Source organism: Erpetoichthys calabaricus, chromosome 15 (genome assembly GCF_900747795.2).
Source record: "Erpetoichthys calabaricus chromosome 15, fErpCal1.3, whole genome shotgun sequence".
NCBI classification, from domain to species: Eukaryota; Metazoa; Chordata; class Cladistia; order Polypteriformes; family Polypteridae; genus Erpetoichthys; species Erpetoichthys calabaricus.
The window spans coordinates 39,604,803-39,631,949 of record NC_041408.2 but is presented as its reverse complement, the minus strand read 5'-3'; the positions used below and the strand labels follow the sequence as shown (position 1 = coordinate 39,631,949).

Here is a 27,147-nt window from a genome sequence, read left to right as displayed (position 1 = left end):
TCGTAATCTTTCAGTTTGTACACAGCCGGTGCCCTAGGTACAAGCTCAGATACGGTAAAGATTTCATCTGAAAATGTTTGTTCATAACCTTTCTCAAAAGGATGTCTGGTTTTAGACACCCTAACTGTATCTCCTACTTTGAACTTAAACAGTGGTGGACCCGGGGGGTTGGCTACGTCATATACGTTTTTGAAAACTTTCCAGGAATTTAACGTGTTTACAGCAGAAGGAGCCATTTTTATGCTTCAATGATAACTTTTGTTGTAACAGTATACTAGATCCGACAATTTTTCGATGTAGGTTCTCGTATTATACGCACTGAAATATTTCCACATTTTAGATTTTAGTGTGCGGTTAAATCTCTCCACCACGGACAGCTTTTGAAAATCTCGGTTGAAAAACTCTTTCCCCTTATCGGTCTGGAGCTTCTTTGGAGATCTGCCAGTGTTCAGCATGTCTTGGAAGGCCCTTGTCACTTCCTTACCCATTTTGTCCTTCAGGGGCCATACCCACACATACTTAGAAAGTACATCTATACAGGTTAACAAATATTTATAACCCCGGTTATGCTCGGACACATTTGTCATGTCCGCTAAATCCATCTGCCATTGTGAGTCTATATCAGATTCCTAAACCTTATTTCTCCTAAAATTCCTTCTAGCGGGTTTATGAATTGTATAAGAATGTTGACCAGATAACCATTCTGACACCTGATAGTCATTACGTTTCTGACCTGAAACCTCAAGATCTCTTTTCAAAGAGTCTTTTCCCCCAAAGCTGCCAGGATTTGCCGGGTTATAATAAACTTTTCATGTAACCCTCCATCATCAATGGTGAAAGAAAAATGTCAATGGTTTAAACATCAAATGGTGCTTTATTGGTAATTTTCAAAAACAATATTAAAATTCAGAGATGTTTTACCAACCACTTCAAAACATAATATTACAACTAAACAGCACGATTAAAAGCAGACAAAAACATGTTATATCACAGGTACATTCAGTTCAGACACTTCATCTGATTTTTCCATGTTGTATTCCCTGTAAAACCCCAAAGGTACATCAGACATATCAGGTACAGAAAAATGGTGTTTAGAGAAAGCATCGGCTATTTCACATATTTTTGAGTAAGAGTCATCGTCCATGTTATGAAAGGCTTGTACAATAATCTCATTAATAGAATGTTCATTTTTCAGGTCATCGACAGCATTTTGTACAAATGCGTGAATCTTGTGAAAAGGCAGAAAGATGTTGAAGTAACCCAAAGTCTTTATGACCAGGCTCCTGAGCCACGGTTTGCAGAAAACAGCCAGAAACTCTTGAAACCGGCCAACCCGATAAACAGAGTCAGGCTCAAACAGACATGTATGCTGTGTCTGGCTGGGGTGGTCTATTAAACATCCCTGACAGGTAATTTTTAGGTCCCGATCAACTATTATATCCAGCAGAGCCGCAATTAAACTCTTGACCAGCATCAGAGCCTTTCGAAATGTTTCACCCAGGGGTCCATCAGTTTGCTCAAGGTCCATACCAGCATAATCAGCATTCTTGGGTGATATTTTCCAGGTGGCCAGAGCCTCTACCAGTTTGTCCATGGCCTCTTTTTGTCGCATGGCCTGAATGGCTATCTCCTGTTAGGCTCCCCGGAACATCATTAGCAGGTACAAAAATGTCAGGTACTGTGCGGTTCTCCAGGAGAATGTCCGACCAATACACATCATCAGGGGCAGGTAACTGAGGCTCAGGCCAATAGATCTGGTCAGTTGAAGGCATAAGAAGGTCCAGCCAAGATGGCTGGTCTGGAGGCGAGCTGTTAGGAACAGAGTACCAGAAGTTGGGTACGATATCATCAGGCCAAAACAGGCAATCGGTGGGTGCCGTCTGTTCCGTAGACCAACATGCCTGATCAGGAGCATAGCCGGAGAGGTGCTGGTCGTTAACCAACCAAAACACATCGTTAGCTGTCAGCGTCTGGTCTGGAGCAGAGTAGCTGGGTTGTAGGTTACCGGCGGTCATCATTTGGTTTGGAGCAGAGTAGGTGGGGTTGGTTTGAGGGTCAGCCGGCCAAAACTGGTAGTCAGCGGCTCTTTGGAATGCATCAAAGTGTGGAGGACTTCTGACATCTCAGAGTCCGAGAGAACAGGGAGACGACCGGTCCAGTTATCAACAGCTTCTAGGAGCTCAGCTTCGGTAGGGTAGTTGGTTGAAGACATCTCAAGATTAAGGTTAATGTAATCTATGAAAGAAGACCGTTGTATTTATTTCCATTTACTTAGGAGTGGGTGTTTCCCAATTTTTTTCCTCCTCCTCCTCTGTGCTTGAATTATTCAACATGCAAATCTCCTCCTCTGAAAACAGTGGCTCCAGTTTTCTTTTAATTCTTTTCATTTGGTCAGACAGTTTTCCTTGATGAAAAGCCTCATCAATATTTGGAATAAGAGATTTAAAAAAAGTCCAGTCTTTTATAGAAAAAGTATTTCACTCACTCGGAGTGGTGGCTCTGAGGCTAGAGATCTGCATTGGCAATCGGAAGGTTGCCGGTTTGAATCCAGTAAATGCCAATAGGGACTCTGATCTGTTGGGCCCTTAAGCAAGGCCCTTAACCTGCAATTGCTGAGCGCTTTGAGTAGTGAGAAAAGGGCTATATAAATGCAAAAAATTATTATTAAAAAAAAAAAAAAAAAATTATTATTAATTATTATTATTATCTCATTTTCTTGATACTCATACTCCTCTTTGTTGACGTCCTCTTTATATTCCGGAAGGATAGGCTCCTCTAGGGAAACAACCACCGTGCGATGCCCCAGAGCATTTCTTTTTACTTCTACTTGTCTCAAAGCACAATTAGAGTCGTACCAGACTGAGCTGAATCGATGGTAACTCTGGCATTCTGGAAACCCTGTTTGTCATCATTTTCTTAGGAGCATCTACAAGACCGTTCATTCTATGATCTTTTGTTTGTCGTAGCGTATTCACTAAATGACTAGAGTTTTATACAAGAAATCTTTCATCTCCTACCGCAGCCAGGTGGAACAGGGGTGGAGCGACACGCCTCTCCCATAACCCTATAGGCAGTTAGAGATACAAAGGCATACCTCATGGGTGTGGGAATTGGTAATGGGGCGTGATAAGGGCTCGGTTTACAAAAGCCCTTGGGGTTGGGGTTTAGAGATTATCTATTATGACAGTTGTTCAACCCCCATATTACCCTTCCCCACCCATAGGGGCGGGGCACATTTAATAAATTATTTTCATATTTCATAAGTCATATTTGGGGGTGAGGCATAAATATGTCAATAAATCATCCCTTTGACAGATTAAGGTCATCAATCATCCCTTTGACAGTATCTGTCTGGTTAACTACTCATGCTCACTAACTTTTTTTGCTTAAGCTACGCAATTTCTCTTACCCAAATCCTTAGTGAATACAGACAAGCGCAGGAATTGGCGTAGCCCAGTGCTTCTCAATTATTTTCTGTCATGCCCCCCCTAGGAAGAAGAAAACATCTTGCGTCCCCCGCGCGACTATAAATAGTATCATTTGTCTATAAAATTGTTATAAGTACACCTCTGCATAACACTGTATCCTTATTAACGTATAAGAGAATAAAAAAAGAAAGAAATATGGACCAATTAACAACAAAGAATAGCTTTATTAAATGTAACAGAAAAGATTTAAAGTGCATTCTAAATTAAAAAAAAATGAAATCCTTAATTAAACTATAAACATTTTTTGATTGACCATGTCAAACCATATGATACTGAAAAAAAATACATAAAATCAATAAATAATAATGCATTCAAACTGATCACCAACATTTACTCAGGAGCACAATATTAAAAAAACTTTAACCTGCAAAACAAAAATATATAAAATAATTTGAGCTGATTTTTTAATCAGAGATGATGTCTGGATTAATGGCTACAATGAGCACGTTTTGCAATGCACAGCTTTTCGAAGCGGGGTTTGAAGCAGGACACAGCAACTCTCAGCTCCTTCTCAATGTGTAGCCGGGACCTGTATTTGCTTTTCAGAGCAGCAACAGCAGAGAAGCCAGTCTCACACAAGTAAGAAGTTGCAAATGGAAGAAGAATGTGCACAGCTCTTTGTCCTAAGAGTGGATATTGCTTCTCCACATTCAGCCAGAATTCACTCAGTGTCTGGGATGTGAAACTTAGTCTCAATATGGAGTCAGATGTGATTTCTATGAACTGCTCCTTCTCTGCAAGGCTAAAACCAGTTGGAGCTGGTGCATTAAAAGGATCTCTCACCCAGTCATACTGGGAACTGTTTTTAGGGAAGTACTTTGTAAAGAATCCCATCAGTGATGAAATATGCTGCTTAAAATATGGAATCACTGAGGTGACATCATAGTCAGTAGTGTCAACAAATTCCTGCAAGTTCTCAAATGACACAGTATTTCCTTCATCAAGTCGCCTGCCCCACATTGGAAGCTTTCGAGTGAAAGAGTTGATCTTGTCTGTGACCTGAGGGAGGTGTTGATTTTTCCCTTGAAGCTGTAGATTTAGTTCATTGAGCTTTCCAAATATGTCACTCAGGTAAGCAAGTTTCATCAGAAAGTTCTCATCACTAAACTTTCTTGCAACTTCATACTTGTGCTCCTGCTCCAAAAACATTCTTATCTCTTCTCTGAGCTCAAAAACTCGGGATAACACTTTTACTCGTGACAGCCACCTTGCTTCACTGTGAAACAGCACAGCTTGATGTTCAGCTCCCATCTCCTCACAGATAGCAGAGAAAACTCTTGTTTTTAGTGGTCTGGTCTTTATTAAATTGACTACTCCTACAATGTCAGTCATAACCTCACTTAATTCAGAGGAAAGGTGCCTTGATGCCAGTGCCTCTCTATGTAAAATACAGTGTGTCCACTCAGCATTAGGTGAAGCCTTCTTTATGAGAGTCCGAAGTCCTTTTCTCATCCCTGCCATGGTCTGTGCACCATCACTGCAAACACCAATGCAGTTCTCCCACTTTAGCCCATTCTCAGTCAGGAAGCAGTCTAGCATTTTGAATAGCTCTTCGGCTGTGGCTCTGTCTCTGACATATTTACAAAAAAGTAGATCCTCACACAGGGAATTTGTCATTTCAAAACGTACATAAGCAATAAACAAACAGTCTTTGTTGCTGTCAATTGCTTCATCAAATTGTAAGGCAAAACGTTTATCTTTGAGTTTTTCTACCAGCTGTTCTTTAAGATCGTCAGCAATGTCACTTATACGTCTAGCAACAGTGTCATTTGACAGGGATAGTTTTTATTTTTGCAGCACTTGCGTCATCCAGCATGACAGAGACCATGTCTAATACTGCCGGCAGTATCAGCTCTTCTGCTATGGTGTGGGGTTTTTTGCACTGAGCAATTTGGTACGCCACCTTATATGATGCCAACAACGCTCGCTGGTTTACTGAATTAGCAGTCAGAAAGCGGGATGATTGCTGGCAATATTCAACACGTTTTCGCTGAAAAAACTCAAGCGGCTTATCAGTGTGATTAGGGTGTAATGTCTTTAAGTGACGCCTTAATTTATTTGGCTTCATGCTGTCCGCTGCCAACATTTTTAGACACAGTAAGCACACCGGTCTTTCCTCGTCTCCCACCGTAGTCACAGTGAAGCCAAGCGCTACATACGCTTCGTCATATTTCCTCGTCTTAGCTTTCGGGAGACTTTCGTTTGTCTCTTTATCTTCTTCTTTCTCCGCCTGTCTTCTCATCCCTGTTAAAAATTTTTTCATGATGTCACTTGAGGGTCTGCTACACTTCGTGTCTACACTTCATACTCATACTTTGTACTGTGTGCAAAGCGCGCATGCTCAGTGCAAACAAAACCCCTACACCACCGAGCGAATGCTCCCTGCGCACACTCTGCCAATGAGAGCGCCACTGCCCCTTAATGTAGTAGAGTGGTATTGCACTTTATTCTAGAACAGTAAAAAAAAATCAAAATAGAAAAATAAAAAAGCATGTTCCCCGAGGTCAAACGCGCCCCCCTTGACGGAGCCGTTGAAGACTTTGGACATGATGATGCCACTGCCCAGAGCCTGTTCATTTTAAGCTGACATGTTTTAAACTACAGTTCATGCGGATATTTTTTCAATGATGATAAAATGCAGCAGTCATCTTTAAATCACCATTTCAAATGCACGCTCTGGTGTCAAGTTCACACAATCGAAGGTTATCTTTCATGTCCTGCCGATGAGCGCAGCCACATCCACCATGTGGCGACGAGCAACCGCTGCAGCTAGCAGTCCAAAGCAGCCAGCAGTGTGGCTCCAGCCTTCATTTCTACCATTGCATTTTAAAAGACAATTCTTTCTCTCACAATCTGTACTTTTAATGTCACTTTGGCCTTGTGCCAGTTTCTTCATTCTACGCTCTAAGCTTGTACTGTTCATTTCACGCCTTCATTTTCTCTTCTCTTTATGCGCTCCCTTCCGATTCCTCCTTTCACTCTCTACATTTCATTATATTCTTTGTGTCCACAGCGAGCAGCCTCCCAGTGACCCACTGCTTTGATTTTCTGAAATAAGATGCAGTGCTATACACTTTGTAGACAGTTCTTCAGATCAATAAGCTTACACTTGAAACGAAGGCCATCCTTTCCACTATACCTGGATGATGTTTGCATTCATCTTCTGCTAGACACAGAAGCTAAAGTGTCACTTCTAAACATGGCCACCTATACAACATTCTTATCGCACTTACCACTTCAGCCACCTAACTTTTCCCACTATGGATATGGCAGTTCCAAACTGATGTGATGGGTTTTGTGCGCTGCACTGTAACATATGGCAAAAACACTGTCTGATTTTCCTTTCCATATCACAAGACAAGGCAGCAATATTTTGGGCCTGGACCTGTTCACCAGTCTAGGGTTCATACTACTGGACAGTGACGGATTAACTATTCTGAATGTGACATCACTGTGGCATCAGAACTGGCCTACCCTGTTCACTGGCTTAGGACATCTTAACACATTTACGCAAAAGCCTCTGCTTGATACAAGTATCACCCCTGTTATTCAACCTGTGCAGCGTGTGCCCCTAGTCCTGCAGAATGCTGTCACAACAGAACTACAACACCTCCAGACAGATGGCATTATAGAACCAATCCATGCCTCCCCCTGGATATTGAATTTGGTCAAAGTAGAAAAAAAGTCAGGAGGGCTGTGGTTATGTGTGAATTTAAGGGCAGTAAATCAGACTATCATCCCTGATCGTTACCCCTTACCAGTCATTGAAGAGCTCACCACTCACTTCCATGGCTCAAAGGTTTTTTCAAAGCTTGACCTTTGTCAAGGTTATCTTCAAGTTCCTCTGCACGAGAACAGCAGGATTTGACTGCATTCACCACCTACGTTGGAATTTTTTGTTATACCAGAATGCCATTTGGCCAGTGCTCCGCTCCCAGTTGTTTCCAAAAAATAATGTCCAATATCCTGGCAGGAATTCCAGGGTTGGTTGTTTACTTGGATGACATTGTAGTCCACGGCCCAGCTAATGCTGTCCATGATAAACGTCTGCAAGCAACCTTTGCAGCTCTTTGCCACCACAACCTTACCTTAAATGAAGATAAGTGCCTGTTTGCTGCACATGAATTGGACTTTATTGGGTTCCGCTTGTCAGCTCAAAGTTTACCACCCCTTCAGTGTGTTCCAGCACCTACTTCAGCTTCACAGTTGGCCTCATTTCTGAGGATGACGGGGTACTACATGAGATTCATGCCACAATACTCTGCACTCACTACACCCCTTCAGCAGCTGCTTAAAAAAAGAGGCATCCTGGAGTTGGCCGGCAGACTGTGCAGAAGCCTTTTGCAAACTTAAAGAGTTGCTTACTACTTCACCAGTCTTGGCACATTTTAATGTGGACAGTCCCACTATTGTAACTTGTGATGCATCTGCTTCAGCAGTAGGTGCAGTTCTTTCACAGATACAAGATGGAGTGGAGAAGCCTGTGGCTTTTACATCCTGTGCATTGAGCCCTGCTGAACAGAAATACTCAGTAGGGGAGAGGGAGGCACTTGCATGTGTAAGGGCCTGTGAAAAGAGGCATACCTACCTGCATGGGTGTCCATTTACTTTACGAACTGACCACCAGGCCCTAACATCTTTGATGTCCTCTGCTGGTTCAGGTCACAGGCTGCTGCGCATGCACTGCTGGGGTGAGCCTCTCCAGAGGTATAATTTTAAGTTATAGTTTACCCCAGGACGGGACAATGTAGTGACTGATTTGTTGGCACGTTTTGTTTTTCATTCCCCTACCACTATGCAGATTGATCATGGGGAGGAGCTGATTCACTTGCTGCACTCTCCACTCCAGGAACTTACAAAAGAATCTGCATTGGATCTAGTTTTCACAGTCCTATGACTGTCCTATGCCATTGCTAATGGCTGGCCACTGGAAGTCTTACATCCAATTTAAAGATGAGCTTTTGTGTTGGAATGAGACTTGTCTAGCTCGTGGACATCACATGGTTGTGCCCAGCAGCCTCAGGGGTCGGGTCCTGGCCATGGCTCATCAGGGCCACCTCGGAATTGTAAAACTAAAGCAATGCTGCAGGAACCTAGTCTGGTGGCCTGGCATTGACCGAGACTTAGAGGAGCTGCTGTGTAACTGTGCACCATGTTTAATAAGTGGTAAGACTGGGCCCCCACCAATGCCTCCTCTCCAACCCTTGGCCTAGCCTGATCAGCCTTGGCAACACATTCAAGTTGATATCTGTGGTGAATTAAAAGGTGTGCCACATCACCAGCGCTTCTTGGCAGTAGCATACGACCTCCACACAAAGTGGCCAGAGGTCATTCCCATGGGTTCAGTCACAGCAGAATCCATCATTGGTTTCCTGGACACACTGTTTGCTCACTGGGGTTTACCAAAATGCATTACAATGGATAATGGTCCACAGTTCACATCTGCCATGTTCACGGATTTTGTGCAAAGCCGGGGTATACGCCACATTAAAACATCCTTTCATCACCCCCAGGCTAATAGAGGGGATGAACGTCTCAATCAAAGCCTAAAAAATGGCCTCAGGACTCACCTGTTGCAGGGTTTCTCTTTAAATGAAGCACTGTCACAGACCCTGCTGCATTATAGAGCTGCTCAGCATGTTCCAAATGGGATTTCCCCAGCCAAATGTATGCTAGGCTGTGAGCTGGAACTACCCTTGCATAGGTTTTGTCCCCCTACAACGTTTTCACCAACCAAGTCAGTTAAGTCAACCATGCAAAAATGACAAGCAAAGTCCCAGCAAGAGTTCAACAAGAAGAGGAGAATATGGATTCCCAATTTCAAGGTGATGGACTGGGTTAGGGTCTGCCACCCATGTCGCTCTGGCAAGCTTCACTCCTTCTGGTTGTCACCCCTTCACATTAAGAGCCAGCTTGGACCTGCAACCTTTCAATTACTGGATGGGACTCGGTGGCACGCCAGCAAAGTGTGTAAGGTGCCAGTCCCTTCAGGATCTGAGAGCATCAAGGGCAACCCTAGCTCAGATGACACATCTTGGATGTCCCAGGCCCCCCTTCTTTTTCCCCAGAATACGGCTCCTCAACCCATTGCTAGCAGTGGAACCCCATGAAGTTATTCCAGTGACACTTTAACAAAAAAGATAAACCAAAATACAAAGTGCTGGCAACAAAAATTGAGTGAGGTTGAATAGAGACATGTGGCATTCTATTTAGGGAAACAAAGAATCCAACGGCTGGAACTCTGCTATTCATGCTTACCATCTTTACAGATATAAGTATCTGAAATAGGTCAGGATATTATGAAACATTAAGCATCAACTATTATACACCTCAAAAAGATGAGTCAAAAATTAAATAAGTAACTAGAAAAACTTTTATTAGTAAAGATTGTAAAATACAGAAAAAATAGCATAGTTGGCAAATTACAAATTTTGAATAGTTAACATTTTAAACGGTCAGAAATGATTACATTGTCTAAGGAAGAGAAATATACTAGTACAACACATTCAATTCAGAAATTGAATAAACATAACTACATAATCAAAATATTTAGTTTAGCTGATCAGGCCTATACTCTGTTTAGTTTAGTAACAATAAGAACTCTCATGGTCTGATCGAATGCTGAGCATACACATAAACCCTGCTTATCAGGACTCCAGTCCAGACTTGAAATAGGTTGTGTAGAAAGTGTGACATTCTGAAGAAGGCCAACTAATCCCGCAACTCCCATATCAATGTTATCTGCATCTTTTTTGCTTCTTTGGACTGGATATTCACTTGAAAAGGAAAGATGAACAATAATTACATACTACGATACTATGAAATTCTGAAGAAACTAACAGCATTTATCAGTGGAATAAAACAGACTTTCACTCAGTGTGTGGCTTAGCAATCAATTTATTTGACCTCTGTGAAAAAATGGCGGGACTAAGAAGCAGATCACCAGAACTGAACAGAACAATTTTGATGAGAACAAGCTATTCAGCAAACTTGCTAATCCCACTTTTCTGTTTACTTGGTAATTCGTACTTGGTAATTTATTACAGGCTCTATGGTTCTCTGTAAGAAGAAAAATGGTCAGTGCTTATATTCATTAGCGCAGAAAACTCTACAGTCTAGTCAGTCTACAAAAACAAAGTGTGGAGCTTCATCTTTAAGATAAATAAATACTTCAATAAAATCAATGTAGTACAGAATGTAAAAAGCAATAAATACATAAATCCTCTTATGGACATCATAGAATAAAAGTGTATAAATTTGTATAACTGATTCCTTAGGTAAATCATGTTGTTTAAGGTAAGTTTCACATGCCACATTGTATTGAACGTCTCATCAGAAACTTCAAAAGACTTTGTTGAACAGTTATCTTATCAAAAGATCTTGACAATACATTGTTCTCCTCTTTTGCTAAATGAATCTTAGCATGGAGAGGTCTATTCATTTTTTTACATCTAAGATGTCTCAGTTAAAGTTTTTCCAATGCTGTATCTGTCCTAGTGTCTATATAAACACAGGGAATTCCAGTTTCTGTATTACATCTTGTCTGAAGAAGGAGCCTGAGTTGCCTCAAAAGCTTGCAAATTGTAAGCTGTTTAGTTAACCAATAAAAGGCATCATTTTGTTTGACTTCTCACTATTCCTCCCTCTGAAAATGGGGACTCAGCAAAAGAAATGATTTGTTCTGTCACCAACACTTTAATGATGACTTACTTTGACCCTGCAGTTATAATATGTGGTGACTTCAACCATGTGTTTTTGGAAGGAACAATGAGATATTTCTGTCAGTTTGTGAGTTGTTCCACTCAAGGAAATATCAAGCTGGATATGCTGCATTGAAATGTTAAAGATGCCTTTAAATGTAAACTACTGCCACTTTTAGGCAAATCTGACCACAACCATAGAGAGAAGTGTGTACATTGCAACAGGTACACATGTCGTAAATGTAGGAAGGACGGTCCTTGCGTTGTGTGTGAACTGTTAACATTTGAATCTGATGATTGCATATAGCGCTGAACTGACCTCTCTATACTATTCTTTCCTCTGCATGTTCTGGAGTACAAAAGAAACAACACCATACAGCAATGTGAAAACTGGCAAGATCAGAAGGAAAAAAAAAAACATGCGGTCACCAATTACAACCGCAATATGTTATGCGAATGAATATGAATAATATGAATAATGTTGCATCCGTGCCAGAATGTTTTCCGAAATGTACTATACAGGTCATAAAATGAGTAATTCCAAATATCACATAAACCGATGTCTCGTTTTTTTTTTTTTTTTTTTTTTTTTGACATCATAGACCATAACGTGCATACTAATTCAACATGAGCAGGAAAACTCAATAAAACTGAATAAAAAAAAAAATCAAGTGACGGTGAGATACGAATAAGGCAGATTTACCAGCGTTTGTGTGTCAGCTTTTATCCCTCCAGATCAGAGAATGTCCAGTTCCATTGCCTCAAAACACCACTCACATCTACAGTTAGTCCCAGTTTCAAATAAAAAGTAACAGCGTCAGATCCCTAGGGTGGTAGTATGTATCATGATCGTGACTGAGAGAATAAAAGTGAAAAAAAAAAAGGTAACTTTCACAAGTCCTATAAATGTACACCGTCTGTTACAGACGCAAACCAAATGTATGTGTGTACTGTATAATATTAACAATGAGAGCAGCTCACTACTGAAAATGGCAAATACAGGAGGCAGTCAGGATCGAACCAGGGACTCTTGATTACATGTCAGCAAATCTTACCACTACGCCACGGAAGCTGTTGTCTTATCTTTGAACCTTTTGTGAAAGTGTTTATTTGATCTTTGGACTTCAGGCTTCACACATTATATAGTTTATGACAACATTTTTTCATTTACTACTAAAATATGAAAAAGTTGCTGTTTTAACAATGTGTTCACACAGATTATTGTAGAAACGGAACACACATGAAATGCATGTGTTCCAAATAGCAATCTAATACAGTCGACCCTTGATATACGACCGGCTTGACATGCGAACAACTTGATTTACGACCAAAATTTTTATTTTGATTTACGACCAACATCTTGCGTTATGACCTGAATGTGGTCACGTGTATCCGCTTGCGCGATTGTAAACAAACAGAAACATTCCTATTAATGCGGCACTCATTCAATAAAATGTCAGGTTTGTAAACTCTCTTGGGACCTCCCCCAACTAGAAGACATGCCAAAGTCCAAACTCCGTATGGAAGACTGTTTATCTGTTGCTGGGGCAAAAGCCGGCTTAAAGCTGTGCTGAGTCTCTCAGCCAAAGCAAACAGAAAAGATATCGATGGGTGATATGCATGTGATATCCCTGCCCGGCAATGGACAAGCAAGCTTCCACAGTCGCGGCAATCGCGCTTCAGGACGCACTTCAGCACGCACTTCAGCATGTCGTTCCCATTGAGTGGGGAGTGGGGGGGTCTCAGAAGAGTTCAGAAACAGTTCCTTGTATCATCGCAAGGGAATGCTGAGAAAAATTCTCATCAGAATAACTTGTAGGCAGGAGGAGATTAAAATTAAAGCAAAAGAAGCTATTGAAATGATTGCAAATGCCTGAGCGCAAGTTAAAGAAAGCCTTTAAAAAGCCTTCAGTTTCATTATCATCCTCCTCCCTTCCTGCAGCCCAAAGATGTCAAATTAAATGGTGAGTACAGTATGAAATTGTTGTTTCTGGTAGGCTAGGCACTTTTTATTACTTTTTGGTTAGTACATTAGAAAAACTATTGGTGTTTTGGTAAATTATGCACATTACACAACCCTTTTTTTATTATGAAAAGGTTAAGTAAGTGTTACAGTGGGAGGTTCGAAACGTATTATGGGTATTTCCATTATTTCTTATGGGAAAAATAGTCTTGACTTACAACCAACTTGAGTTACAACCAGCCCTCGCGAACGAATTGAGTTCGTAAGTCAAGGGTCCACTGTATTTCCACTCTAAAACTCCAGCACTTCACTCCCAGATAATCAAGGCATGAGCTGGGAGAACTTTGTGCATGTTCTGCGGCAGTGGTGGGATGGAATAGCAGGCTGTTTGCTTGCTTGCTTGTCTTTATCGGCACATTTACAGGAAAAAAGACGCTGACGGAGAGGTGCGATGGGATTTAAGGTGGGCCGGATCTACAAGTTTTTTCGTAGGCTCTGGTAATTCTAGTGTTAATTAAATCAGGAGAAGGTAAGTGGGAAGAAACAAAGAATGGCAGGAGAATTGGGAGAATCAAAGAGAAGCTTAGAGAATTGTACATGGAACACAATCACTGAAATTCTCTATGGAACTCTAGAGAAATCTGGGACTCTTATCAGTGGCACCTAGTGCTGGGCGGTATGACCAAAATTCTATATCATGGTATTTTTCAAAATTATACTGGTTTCACGGTATTGGACGGTATTTTTTTCCCATGCATGAATGGACGTTAACCACATTTTCCACTGCAACTACTGGCTAAGAATAACCTATTCCACTGTCATGAGCATTGTACATTGTACAGAAAAACATTTTAATGTGCACACAAGTATTAATACAGGTTTGCATGGCCCCATAAAGTGATAGTTTTCAAGGGGGTGGCACTAAAGAAGAGAAGGTATCACATTGCATGACAGATGCAGTCAAAATACAGAACCTTTTTATTGAACAAAGTTTGCAAACAACTTAAACTATAATTTTGACAACACATTTTCAACCATCCAAAGAGGCATTTAGACTTAGTAAAATATTCAGAGGTGCTTGTCAAAAGTTGCATTGCACTGAACATGTCTTAGAAAAGGAATAAATAGCAAATATTTTTTGTAAACCAACTACACTTTGTTAATGTTAACAATCTCTGTCCACTGACACATTAAAGTGACTTTTTAAACAACTTTACCATCATTAAACTGCATAATATTTAAATTAATAAATAATAACAATACAATAAATAATAGTGCAACTTCCAGTAATAATACTATTACTTCCAAGACTTCAAAGCCCAGGTGCATTACACAGTATTCACCAAATTAAAATAAAATAAAATAAAACAAGTGCAACTTGGTGATGACATCTTTACCACCTGAACCATCATTAAGGCAAACTGCATTAATATGGACCTTGCTTCAAGCTAAGCTATATACATAAATAATAAAACTGCAACTTGCATTTATAATGCTATTTGTGGTAGAGCCCTACGGAAGCGTATTAGGGCCATGGAGAAGAAAAAAAAAATACGGACACAGTGGAAAAAAAAAACAAAACAAAACTATATGTCGAGATTAAAGTTGACATTTCCACTTTATTCTCAGTTTATTTTGTCATTAAAATAGAATTTCGTAAACTAAACTTCATCCTAAAATGAATGTTTAAGTTACTAGATTTTCTCAAACCCTGTCATAAGTTTATGTAGCACATTAAATGCTTTGTGTTATGTGTTCCCCGACCCAGTTGTTAATCGCTACATGCTTCTTAAACTGACTTCCTCTGCACTAAGAGGAGGCACCAGCAGCGATCGCCACACAGAATCAATTCACTTCATGATATTCCTGCTCTCTGAAAATGTAGAATGCTAAGATAAATTTTCATGATGAAATGCATTAAAGCAGGTATTAAACATGCACAGTAGTGCTGCTCCCTTGCAGTAAGGGGTCCCCAGGTGTACGCTCAGTGTAGAGAACTTTATGGCAGGTGTAACAAGGCTCCAAAAAACTGGATGTATGAATGGGTATCGCACAGGTTTAACTTAAATATTGTGTAAATATTGGGTTTGTGATCTGGTGGTCGAACACATGAATACAGAATTCAATGCATGTTCTTCTGAGTGGGCTTTCTTTATTGCATGTGTGCTGTCTCTGTCTGCCATACCAAACCCGCAGTTCCTATCCTTCCTTTTTCTTTCTCCACATAACCAATCACCACACGATAAATGACTTTGTGAAATTAAAACTAGTTATAAACTTAGACCACGGAGTGTTCAGAACTTTAAAAAAAATCTTCATTATACATGTTTAATTATGCCATCCATTCAGGGTTACGCCCATCCCAGCAAGCATTGTGTGCGAGGCAGGAGCAAATCCTGAACAGGGCGCCAGCACATAACAGGGTGAATATGAGCAATACATACACTAGCAGGGTCAATATAGCCTTACAAAACCCCACATCCTACAGGACTTTGAAAAAAACTGAAGTACGCCGAGTAAACCCACTAGAAATACATGCAAATTCAAGGCAGGAAACACCAGGGATCCCCTTGCGGCGACACAGTAGTGCCCCCTCAACGCCACCATACCCCAACATGATTAATACACGCTTTAATGCATTTCATCATGAAAACAATATCAAGTATTTATCTTAGCATTCTAAATGTTCAGAGAGCAGGAATATCATGAAATTAATGTATTCTGTGTGGCGATTGCTGCCTGCGCCTCCTCTCAGTGCAGAGGATGTCAGTTTAAGAAGCACGTAGAAATTAAACATGGCTCAGGGAACACTTAACACAAAGCATTTAATGTGCTACATAACTTATGACGGGGTTTGAGAAAATCCAGTAAATTAAATATTCATTTTAAGATGAAGTTTAGTTTACCATGTTCTACTTTAACGACAAATTACGAGAATAAAGTAGAAATGTCAAGAATAAATTCAACATGTCATCACACTATTACACAGTACCCAGGTACATTACACAGTATTGAAAAAAAAATAAAACAAGTACAACTTGACATGCAGTATTATCCAGTAGTATAGAAACAGTATTCACACATTTGAACATAATGGTCCACATCCGACCTTTTAAAACCAAAGTATCGACAGACAACAGACACGGCTCCTTTTTTCGGTAAAAGTTCTTCTGTGTCATCATGTTCAACTTCATCGTCTGCTACAGCTTCAGTTTCAGAATGTTCTCTGTCCATTTTCACTGTTCAATACCTCCACTAACGCATGTACTCCATTGCATTCATGTTTAGCAGTGCAGCAGTGAAAAAGATCCCCCCTTAAACAGTTTCCCGCTGTGCCAAGTTCCGAACATTGTTTAGGCTATTTAAACTGGTGTTGCGGTATAAGAAAAATCCATATCATAACAAAAATAAAAAACGTTTTTTGGTATGAACCGGTATACTGCCCAGCACTAGTGGGACCCTGTGCACATTCTCCAAAATGAATTTCTAAAATCTTCTCTTGAACTAAAAGCTATAAGCCACTTTTCCTTGGAGAGCGAAAATCAATAAACTCATGTCACTGTGGACCAGAAACCGAGAAACAGTTTGTCAAGCAAAAAGCTGTGTGCCGGTAATTTGACAAGGCTGAGAAGTCATTACTTCAAGAAGGTAACTTCAGCATCTAAACTCCAGGGTCAGAATGTATAATGCCTTTTCCCTATGAAGCAGCAAAAGAACAGAACAAGTCAGCAATTTTGCAGCTAAGAATAAGAGTGCACTCCAAAGCATTAAAAATCCTCCAATTGAATCCAGATCAACAACACCACCAAAAACTCCAAACAACATCATACATCATCTTTAAAGACCTGAGGGGTATTTTTCGTACGTGGATTACTTGTTTAGCCGGATGTAATTGTTGACGATTTGGCATGATCCTGGATCTGTCGGTTTTTCAAAACTCTTGCTGGATCTGTTGTCATAGCAGCACATCCAAATCCTCAAACCTGCTCGGAGCAGATTTGTTTTATGTAAACGACGATTAGCTCACACACTCAATCAGTGTCCGTGCATGGAATTCATTCAGTCATGGCTTTACCGTTCATGAATGAGCAACCAATTGATATCGTTGCGCAAATTATAAGAAGAGAATTTCATATAGAGAGGGTTTTGCGCGATTGGCAAGATCCTTTATTGCTCCCAGAGGAAATTCTTTTTGAAAGATACCGCTTTAGCCAAGGGGGAATATTGTACCTCAAAGATTTATTAGCACCTTACCCTGTATATTCAATTTCAGACTCGGCGAAATCGGGCTCTCACAACCACACAGACAGCATGCATTGCTTTGAGGTTTTTTGCAAGCGGCACTTTTTTTTCTATACTGTAGGCGATGCGGAAAATCTATGTAAAAATGCAGTTTGCCAGGCAATTTGTAAAGTCTGTTTGGCTCTGAAATATTTCCTTCGGGTTTTCATAGTGTTTCCTGGACACCTGCATGTGCAGACAATAAAAGAGGCGTTTCATGCCATTGCAGGTAAGTAATACACAGGCTAAAACACCCACAGTTCCATGAAGAATCTCAATCAGCCTAACATTCTCATTACCCAGGATTTCAAAATGTGATTGGGGCACATGGGACTGATCAGAGTGGAGTTTGATCAAACATTATTTGGAAAATGTACCTCTCCTCCTGATGAATAATGAGACACAGTGTCTTCATCAAATATTTGACCTTCGTCAATATCTCCCAAGCTACCAAGTAGTGTGGTAGACAGTAAGACGTTAGGGTCTTTCAAAACTCGACTTGATTATTTTCTTGGAAAAAATAAGTGGATAGTACTGGCGAGCTTTGTTGGACTGAATGGCCTGTTCTCGTCTAGAGTGTTCTAATGTTCTAGTGTACCATTGCAATCTCGTTGGTCAGACAGGTTCTAGGGATAGAACCTGCAACTGACCCAACAAAAAAAGAGGGCTATATGGAACATACCTGTGGCACACATTGAGGACAAATATATGCAATGACCATCGCATCCTGCCACTGGTTCTGAGGAGGAGCTTCCCCCTGGAATGCCCTCAGAAACAGGGCGATGGGCATTGCTGGACAGCCAACTCTTCTGCAGGGGTTAAGTCTGGACCACGTGGACCTGCACCAGTTTTTTTGCTTGTCTGCCTTCTTATTAGCTTTAAAATTAATGTTTTTTATATTATATATGATTATTTATGTCAACAATTCTTTAAATAGTTATATTCCAATATTTACCAGTTTGAAGTATATTCTTGTACTTCACTTTAAACTGTTCCCATGTTCTCACGTTTGATCTGGAATTATGACATATTAAATAATAATTAATCTCACACATAGCAAATGAAATGCTGCATTCAGTAAGTACAATGCACACTACTTAGCGTTTCATTTGTCAGTCACTTTTTGCCAGCCGTCTTTTTTGATTTGGGCTGCTTTTGCTGTGTTACCCCTTGTGCATATTAAATCTTGAAATTCTTCATGTCCTTCAAATAAAAGGTCCTGCACCGCTTGTGTGAAAAAAATGCGCCTGTTCTTTTGTCATTTTGTTACAGCCTATCAAAGACTTGCTGATCATGTTTTCTGGACTCAATATACAGGTGGTACCTCGCAATTCGACCTCCCGCAATTTGTCCGTCCCGTAATTCGACAGTCGAATTTGCTGGGAGGTCGACTCGCAATTTGAGAGACGCAAAACGTCAAATGTGATGTAGAAAACATGTCCGCGCCGTCCTGGGAGAGTCGACTCACGTTTTTGCTCCCTTCAGCCACTTTTCTAGTGTTTTTGTGCTGCTCTTAAGAAAAGTGCCAGAATTGTGGATGTTGCGAAGGAGTATGGTGTTCCCAGGACAACTGTGTCAACTTTTTGGGAAAACGGGGAACAGATTCTGGGTGCAAAGGTTTCTGTGGGAGCAAAAAAAGTTGTGGACAAAAGCAGGTCTACAACTCATGGTTTTGAGTTGGTTGGTGAGCGATCTCGTTCTTGTAATTGCATCTCTTCTAATTGATTAACTAGCTGTTCATCAGATGTGTGTGTTAGCAGTCTATTTGCATCTTTCAGCCATGCCGTAGCAGCGACAGCAAATTCATTCCATTTCTTAGACTTTTCTGCGAATGTCTTTTTCTGTTTCTTAATCGTTCCCTCCTTATTTAAAGTAGATAGAAGCTTTTCGTGTAACTCCTCTATCTCTCTGCGTCACACAAAAATCTTCGAATCTTTTTGCTACAATTAAGTGGGGTTTTTTCTTGGCCCTGCAACCAATTAATTGAATTCCCATAGACTTGTATGGGAAATGGTGTCTCACAATTCGACCGTTTCACAATTCGACCCTAGTCCAGCAACGGATTAGGGTCGAATTGTGGGGTACCACCTATATATGGGCTTTTCAATCAGCGCGGGCGCACTCATTCATCTCGGAAGCTGCATTTGAAAAACCGACTTATCCCGGATGAGTTTCACCGGCATTAACTCATCCAAGATGAGGCATCTGATCTCGGATGATTTAAGCGACGTACGGAAAATACCCCCCTGGTATCATAAAAATATTTATTTATGCCAAGATGAAGTAGGATTATTAATACCAGTAAACAGCCAGCCTACATTATGTGATATATATGTATCTGTCTAGTATGTCTGCGTCCAGTCTCACACTGGATACAGTAATCCCTCGCTATATTGCGCTTCAACTTTCGCGGCTTCACTCTATCGCAGATTTTATATGTAAGCATATTTAAATATATATGGCGGATTTTTTGCTGGTTCTGCAGACAATGGGTCTTTTAATTTCTGGTACATGCTTCCTCAGTTAGTTTGCCCAGTTCATTTCATACAAGGGACGCTATTGGCAGATGGCTGAGAAGCTACCCAACCAGAGCGCGTATTACGTATTAAATAAAACTCCTCAAATATATTGTGAGCACGGGGGCTGTTCGCACCCCTAGAGGATATGGCCGCTCCTCAAAAAACGCTGAAAGATTACCTTCACATTGCTGCCATCCTTGATGGGCTTACATGTGGCTGCTTTGTCAAGCGATATGCTTCCTGCACAGTGCTTCGCATACTTAAAAGATCAAACAGCACGTATTGATTTTTGATTGTTTACTTTTCTCTCTCTCTTGCTCTGACATTCTCTGCTCCTGACAGAGGGGGTGTGAGCAGGGGGGCTGTTCGCACCCCTAGACGATACGGACGCTCGTCTAAATATGCTGAAAGATTATCTTCACATTGCTCCCATCCGTGCAGCTGCTTTGTCAAGCAACATGCTTCCCGCACGGTGCTTCGCATACTTAAAAGCTTGAACAGCACGCATTGATTTTTGATTGTTTGTTTTTCTCTGTCTCTCTCACTCTCTCTGACATTCTCTGCTCCTGACGGAGGGGGTGTGAGCAGAGGGGCTGTTCGCACACTGGCCTAGAGGATACGGACGCTCCTCTAAAAAATGCTGAAAGACTACCTTTACATTGCTCTCTTCCTTGCAGCTGCTTTGTCTGGCAGTGCTTCGCATACTTAAAAGCCAAACAGCTCTATTGATTTTTGATTGTTTGCTTTTTTCTCTCTCTCTCTCTGACATTCTCTGCTCCTGATGCCCACTCCTTTGAAGAGGAAGATATATTTGTATTCTTTTAATTGTGAGACGGACCTGTCATCTCTGTCTTGTGTAGAAGAAGAATGTTCTCTTGAGCACCTTGTACTCTGTGTGTTTTGTAACTGAATTTCAAAAGCAATACTTGTAATCCTGCCAAGTAAGAAAGCCTGATTTATGAACTGACAAAAAAATATGTTACGCAAGGGCTTAGGAAAGTGGTTTCTATATGATTCAAACTGCCTTTTCTGTTAAGTTCCTCAAAGTGAAATGGCTCAGGGAAAAAGGTTACAAGGCTGCAAAGTTCAAGACGTCTGACCTGTGAACAGTCTTGGGGACATAGATAATGCTTAGCTCAGACATATTGCTCAACTTTAGAATTTTGATGATAGGGATATTTTCTGTCTCTCCAATCATGAGATTAAGAGGTATTTAAGCACCCACCCCCCCAGCTGTCAATCGAGTGTGTTCAGACGAGCCCTGTGGCCACAGGCTGTGCTCTCTGAATCTCTACTCCTGCGACTCTGCTTACTGATATTAAAAAAAAGATAACTAAGAGAAAAACTGCCTGTTGTCAGTCTGCACTTTTTCGTCCACAGTTTTCTGGTGCCCAGACATGGGGCAGGAGACGGGCAGACAACTCCCTGAGCGAGATCACCCGGTGAAGCCACAAGTGCACCGATTTCGGCCGAATCGGTTAGGACCAGCTCCGGTAAAAGTTAGGACTGGCCTGTCCTGGGTGTTTCCTGGGTGGGGAGTCGCTGACCTCCTCCTGACTGAAGCGAAAAGCGACTGGACGGGATTTTCCAGGCAGGCGTACGGAGTCGCACTAAGTAGATCAGGGGATTCCCGTATGTTTGACTGGTGTGCTGGAAATAGAATTAAGAAAGAGAAATAAAAGTCTAGACAAAGATATTAAAATACCGTATCAAACCATAGGAGGGTTCTAGGGACTCACAGAAAGTGGCTTTTGGGACCCTACGGAATATGGCACAGTGTGAATGCTAGTAAGTCACCCTCTGTGAAGTGGAGTAGAAAGGGATGAGTGGCACGCTCCTAAAATAAAGAGGAAGGAGGGTGAAAGGGGCAGTGTAATGAAACGTGTGTCTGAATAAACGGGAGGTCGAGTTTTCTGCTTGCTGTCTAGTCATACTCTTGTCTCAACGGGTTGCTCAGGTGACAGAGACTATACCTTGGCAGATTGACACATACGAAAGGTCTGATGAAGGGATAGTGGTCTCAACCATATCCTAGACTCGGCCGGACGTATTGATGTAGTATTCTGCTGACCCGAAACCGGACACAAAGTCACCTGAGTTGAAATCCGGGGATAGGAGCGGACAGCGGGTAGAACGGGGAAATAAACGAGGGCTGAGTCATTCTCTGCTGATATCCCACCGCTTACTATTGGGAAAACGAATAGCAAGCCAGTCAAACAGGTCCCCCAATGTCCTCAAAACCTAATGTTAGAAGGATTATTTTCGGAGGATCACCAGGCTCCACATACAGGCGGACCAAAAAATGGGTCCCCTAGAAAGCTCATTGAAAAGAAGACAGGGTTAGATTTTAAAAAAGGCATGTAGGACGTGGAATAAGTACAGTGGGGGTAGATGAGTGAGATACAGGAAATTAGAAAAATATTATGTAGAAATGCACAAGGATGTTGTATGTAGAAATGTACGAGGATGTTGTAACAAAGGTCCGTGTTATGTATGACAGATGGGAGTTGGTTATTAAAGATCGTAATTTAAAGGCAGTACAGAAACATAATGAATTATTAGCCGCGGAAGTTAAAACTAGAAAGGAAAAAGAAGAGTTATTTATAGCGTTACAGAAAGTGCAAGCAGATTCGGGACCGCAGTCGAATGAGAAGCGGAAGAAGAGCGAGAAAAAAGACCCGTTATATCTTGCTCCCCCACCTTTCCTACACTATCCACATCCACAGCCCCCACCTTCTCCTCCGCCACCTCCAGCGCCCACCGCACCAGAATTAAAAGATGATCCCTCGGGGTCTGGTTTCTTTGAAGAATATCATTATGATCCCTCATTACACACTGATCCGGGGGATGACAAAAGTAACGTAATGGGTGCGGCGGGTGGGTTTCACGATCCTAGAACCTCCATTTCACAACACACTAGAAGTCAAACCCTATTCCATCAGCCCCCTAATCAAAACACCACTTTTCAATCCCCTTTAAAGTCCCCCAAACCCCCGGCCCCTTATTCGAATGCCCCCTGATCGAGATCCCAAACCCCCAACATGATTCAACGCAACCTGCAGGAGCCAATAACCCCACTACTGTAATGATACATCGTAACTGGGACATTCAAGAGCTGAAGGACATTGTGTCCGAATTGCCTGATCCCAAAGTCATCGGTGGGTTAAAATTCATAGAACAATTGCAGCAGCTGTATGATATGTATAAGCCCAATGCCGCAGAATGGACTCAGGTGCTGCAGAGAAAGCTTGGCACCACATTGGCCACTGTCAATCATGGACAGCATAACGGAAACCTGTGGCAGTGGAACGAGGCGTTGCCTCAGGGCCGAAATGAAGGTCCCTTTATTACGCAATGGGAACATGTTAAAAATAACATTAAGGACAAGTATAAGAAAGGCACAGACTGGTCTCTTATCTCGGCTGCCAAACAGAAAAAGGATGAGACAGTAGATGAATGGGCACACCGAATTCAAGAGTTAATGGCAACACACTCCGGCCTCGAAAATCCAGATGACCGAACTAGAGCTGTAGTTCCTCCTTTTGTTTCCGGACTTAGAAGCGACATCCAAAATAGGGTGCACACTTCCTGTATTGGTTGGGAAGCTGCCGCATTTGAGGAAGTAAAACGTCACGCAGAGCATGCTGAACGACAGACCAAGCAGAAAGAGTCAGACACCCAGACAAAGCTGATTGCAGCACAAATGAACTATTACACTGGTGGGGCCACTCCTGGCAGAAGTCGTGGACGTGGAGGATTTTTCCGGGGACAAGGGCGTGGAAGGGGACGAGGTCGCGGATATATGCTACCTAATCCAAGTGGATCACCCACTCAGTTGCCTCCCCCTCCAGATCCAAACGCTACACCTTATGCTTGTTATGGGTGTGGTGAAATGGGACACTTCCGCCGCAATTGCCCTCACAAGTGCCCACCCCCTCCCCCACCACCTGAACAATTTGATATTTCATGGACATAGGAATCTGCAGGGCCCCCCAGCCCTTCTCTTCAGTTGCCTTTGCTCACTCACAACTCTGAAACAGATCCATTATTGACTCTGCTAGTAAATGGCACTGAAGCTGTTTTCCTCGTGGACACAGGAGCCACACACTCATCCCTTTCGCTGAAGGAGGTCCCTGCCTCAAGAGATACAGTGACTGTGCTTACTGCTTCTGGACAACCACATGTTTTACTGGTTTCAAAGCCTCTTCAAGTTCAGCTGCATTCTGGTGGTTTCACTTTAACAGACCGATTTCTTTTAAATCAGCTCTGTCCAGTTAACCTCTTAGGAAGGGATCTCATGACAAAACTTTCTCTCTCCATTTCTATGACTGAACAGGGATTTTTCTGTTCGTCTCCCAAGCTACTGTGCCAAATCGCACCTCACCCCAGACCCTCTTTTGCAGCCTGGACTTTAAATGTTTCCCCACACACCATCCTTCTCAAAGCCCTACACTCCTTCCCCTCCTGCCTTTTTCCCCACTTACAAGTCCCTGACACTCTACATTGCACTGCTCAATATTTCTCTGCAGAAGTAGACACCCCCTGGCTGCAGTCTTTTCTTTCTTCAGGCACCTGCCCCGAAACCCTTCACATTCTCTGTATTTTCATTTCATCCACAAAAGCTGCTGCTTATGTTCATCTCACATGCTCACAGAATATTTTCTATCTTGGTGGTTCAGTCCCTCATGTTTCTTTAGCCAAATCAAATACTGTCCATTGGGTGGAAATTGGACCATGGGTAGAACAATGTCTTAATAGAACGGACTGGTTACATGTTGCTCTGGGTATCTTTGATACCTCAGATCATTTGATAACTAAATTTGTGTTTCAAAATGATTTTTTAGTACATCGTGCATTGTGCCGTCCTTCCCTTTCTGCTTTTTCATTGCAAACCATTTCTCCCCCTTGGCTCTCTTCACTTCCTGATTCACTGTGGTCCCAAGGAAAGAATGATTATGGAAGGATAGCCCACTGTGAGCCTCTGGTGATTCACCCAAAATCTTCCTTCCACCGCACCGTGCCCAGTATCCTCTGTCTCCTGAAGCAGAGGCTGGCATCTCCACCGTACATTCCGATCTCGTGAAACGTGGAGCAATTATTCCAATTAAATACTCTCCAGTCAACTCCCCCATTCTACCTGTTAAAAAGGCTGACGGTTCATGGCGTTTTGTTCAAGACCTACGACAAGTTAACTCTGCAATCTTTCCCAGAGCACCTACTGTTCCTAATCCTTCCACTATTCTTTCCACAATACCCCCCTCTGCCCGTTATTTCTCCGTGATTGATTTAGCTAATGCTTTCTTCTTTATTCCTGTCCACCCTGATTCTCAATTCTAGTTTGCTTTTACTTTCCAAAACCGTCGATGGACCTGGACTGTCATGCCTCAGGGATATGCTGAAGCCCCTTGTGTATATGGACAAGCTCTTGCTCAAAACTTAGAAGGCTTTTGGCCAGATAAAGACAGTGTATTGATACAGTATGTAGATGATATAATGTTGTGTAGTACTACGGAAAAAGATTGTGCACATGATACCCAGATTTTTAGCAGAAAATGGCCATAAAGTTTCTAAAGCAAAACTGCAGTTAATTCAAATGACTGTGAAATATTTAGGTCATGACATCACTTGTGGAACAAGAGCTCTCTCTAGCGATCGCATTAACACCATTCAGAATCTTCCCAGACCTGTCACAAAACAGCAGGTTATGTCTATATTGGGCATTCTAGGCTACTGCCGGCAATGGATTTTGGATTTCACTGAAAGAGCACAGCCATTACAAAATTTAGCAAACACCCCTGGCCTCCCTCTTTCTGGTCAGGTACAATGGAATTAGCAGGCTGACAAGGCTCTCTGAGATTTAAAAAGTGCACTCCTGTCTGCGCCAGCGTTAGGGCTCCCTGACTATTCTCGTCCATTCACTCTGTTCGTGGACAAAAAGGGGGGACACATGAATGCAGTTTTAACACAATTGCATGGGGACAAACAAAGACCAATAGCCTATTTTTCGAAAAAATTGGATCCTGTGGCTGCAGCACTCCCACCTTGTCTTAGGGCTGTGGCCGCCACAACAGAAGCTGTGCTAGCCAGTACAGGTATACTGCTCATGAGCCCCCTAACAGTAAAGGTGCCTCACGCCGTACACTCCATTTTAGTACAGGCTAAGACCTCACATCTCACTACTGCTAGGGCAATACACTATCAAAATGTACTCTGTACTCTGTCAAACGTCACAATTGAAAGATGCTCTACCTTAAATCCAGCCACTCTTCTTCCAACTGAAGAGGAAGGAGAGCCACATGACTGTCATGATGAAATAGCTAAGGTTGTAAAGCCTAGACCAGACCTACAGGAAACACCTCTAGAAACTGGAGAAATAATTTTTGTGGACGGGTGTTCTTTGCGATTGGAAAATGGAACACCCTCAACTAGTTACGCAGTGGTCCAAGGTGACCGCCTGCTGGAAGCAAACCGAATCTCGTCAAGTTTAAGTGCACAAGGAGCTGAGCTAATAGCCCTCACTCGAGCGTGCCAGCTGTCTGAAGGGAAAATCACAACAATTTACACAGACTCTAGATATGCCTTTGGAGTCTGCCATGATCATGGAGCCTTATGGAAATTACAGGGATTTAAGACCAGTACTGGCAAACCCATCCAACATCAAAAGCTAATCGAATCCCTCTTAGAGGCCATAACTAAACCATCAAAGTTGGCAATTGTTAAATGTCAAGCTCACACAGGAAAACAGGATCCTGACAGCAAAGGAAACGAATTAGCTGATCACTTTGCTAAACAGGCTACGTATAATAACACACCAATCTCTTTATTCCAACAGAGAAATGACCAGGACCCTGATAATCAGATTATTTCTTTACAGAGTGCAGCCACAGACGGAGAAAAAAGAAAATGGTCCAAAGAAGGGTCCCTCTCTGATGGAGTCTGGACCCATAAGCAAAATAACAAACCTTTCCTCCCAAAGGCTTCCTTCCCAGGTATGGCAAAAATCGCCCATGGCCTAGACCATGCTGGAAAAGACGCCATGGTTCAAGATGTTGAAAAACATTGGGAAGCTGTAGGTTTCTCTACATATGCAGAGCAGTTCTGCAGGCGCTGTGCATTATGTCAGAAGTTTAATGTAGGAAAGGGCACCCAGGTAAGTCCCGCCGTTACACCTAACCCAATGGATCCGTTTGAACATC

The 27,147-nt window shown here is 41.9% G+C and overlaps 1 protein-coding gene across 1 annotated transcript in view; it reads right to left on the bottom strand.

Moving 5' to 3' along the window:
* Nucleotides 1-9,843: 9,843 nt before the first annotated feature.
* Nucleotides 9,844-27,147, bottom strand: part of dnaaf10 (dynein axonemal assembly factor 10) — a 222,300-nt gene continuing 204,996 nt past the window's right edge. The window contains exon 8 of the mRNA XM_028820267.2: nt 9,844-10,264. Coding sequence (XP_028676100.1) covers nt 10,057-10,264 — 208 coding nt within the window. The 3' untranslated portion in view covers nt 9,844-10,056. The remainder of the gene's footprint in view (nt 10,265-27,147) is intronic.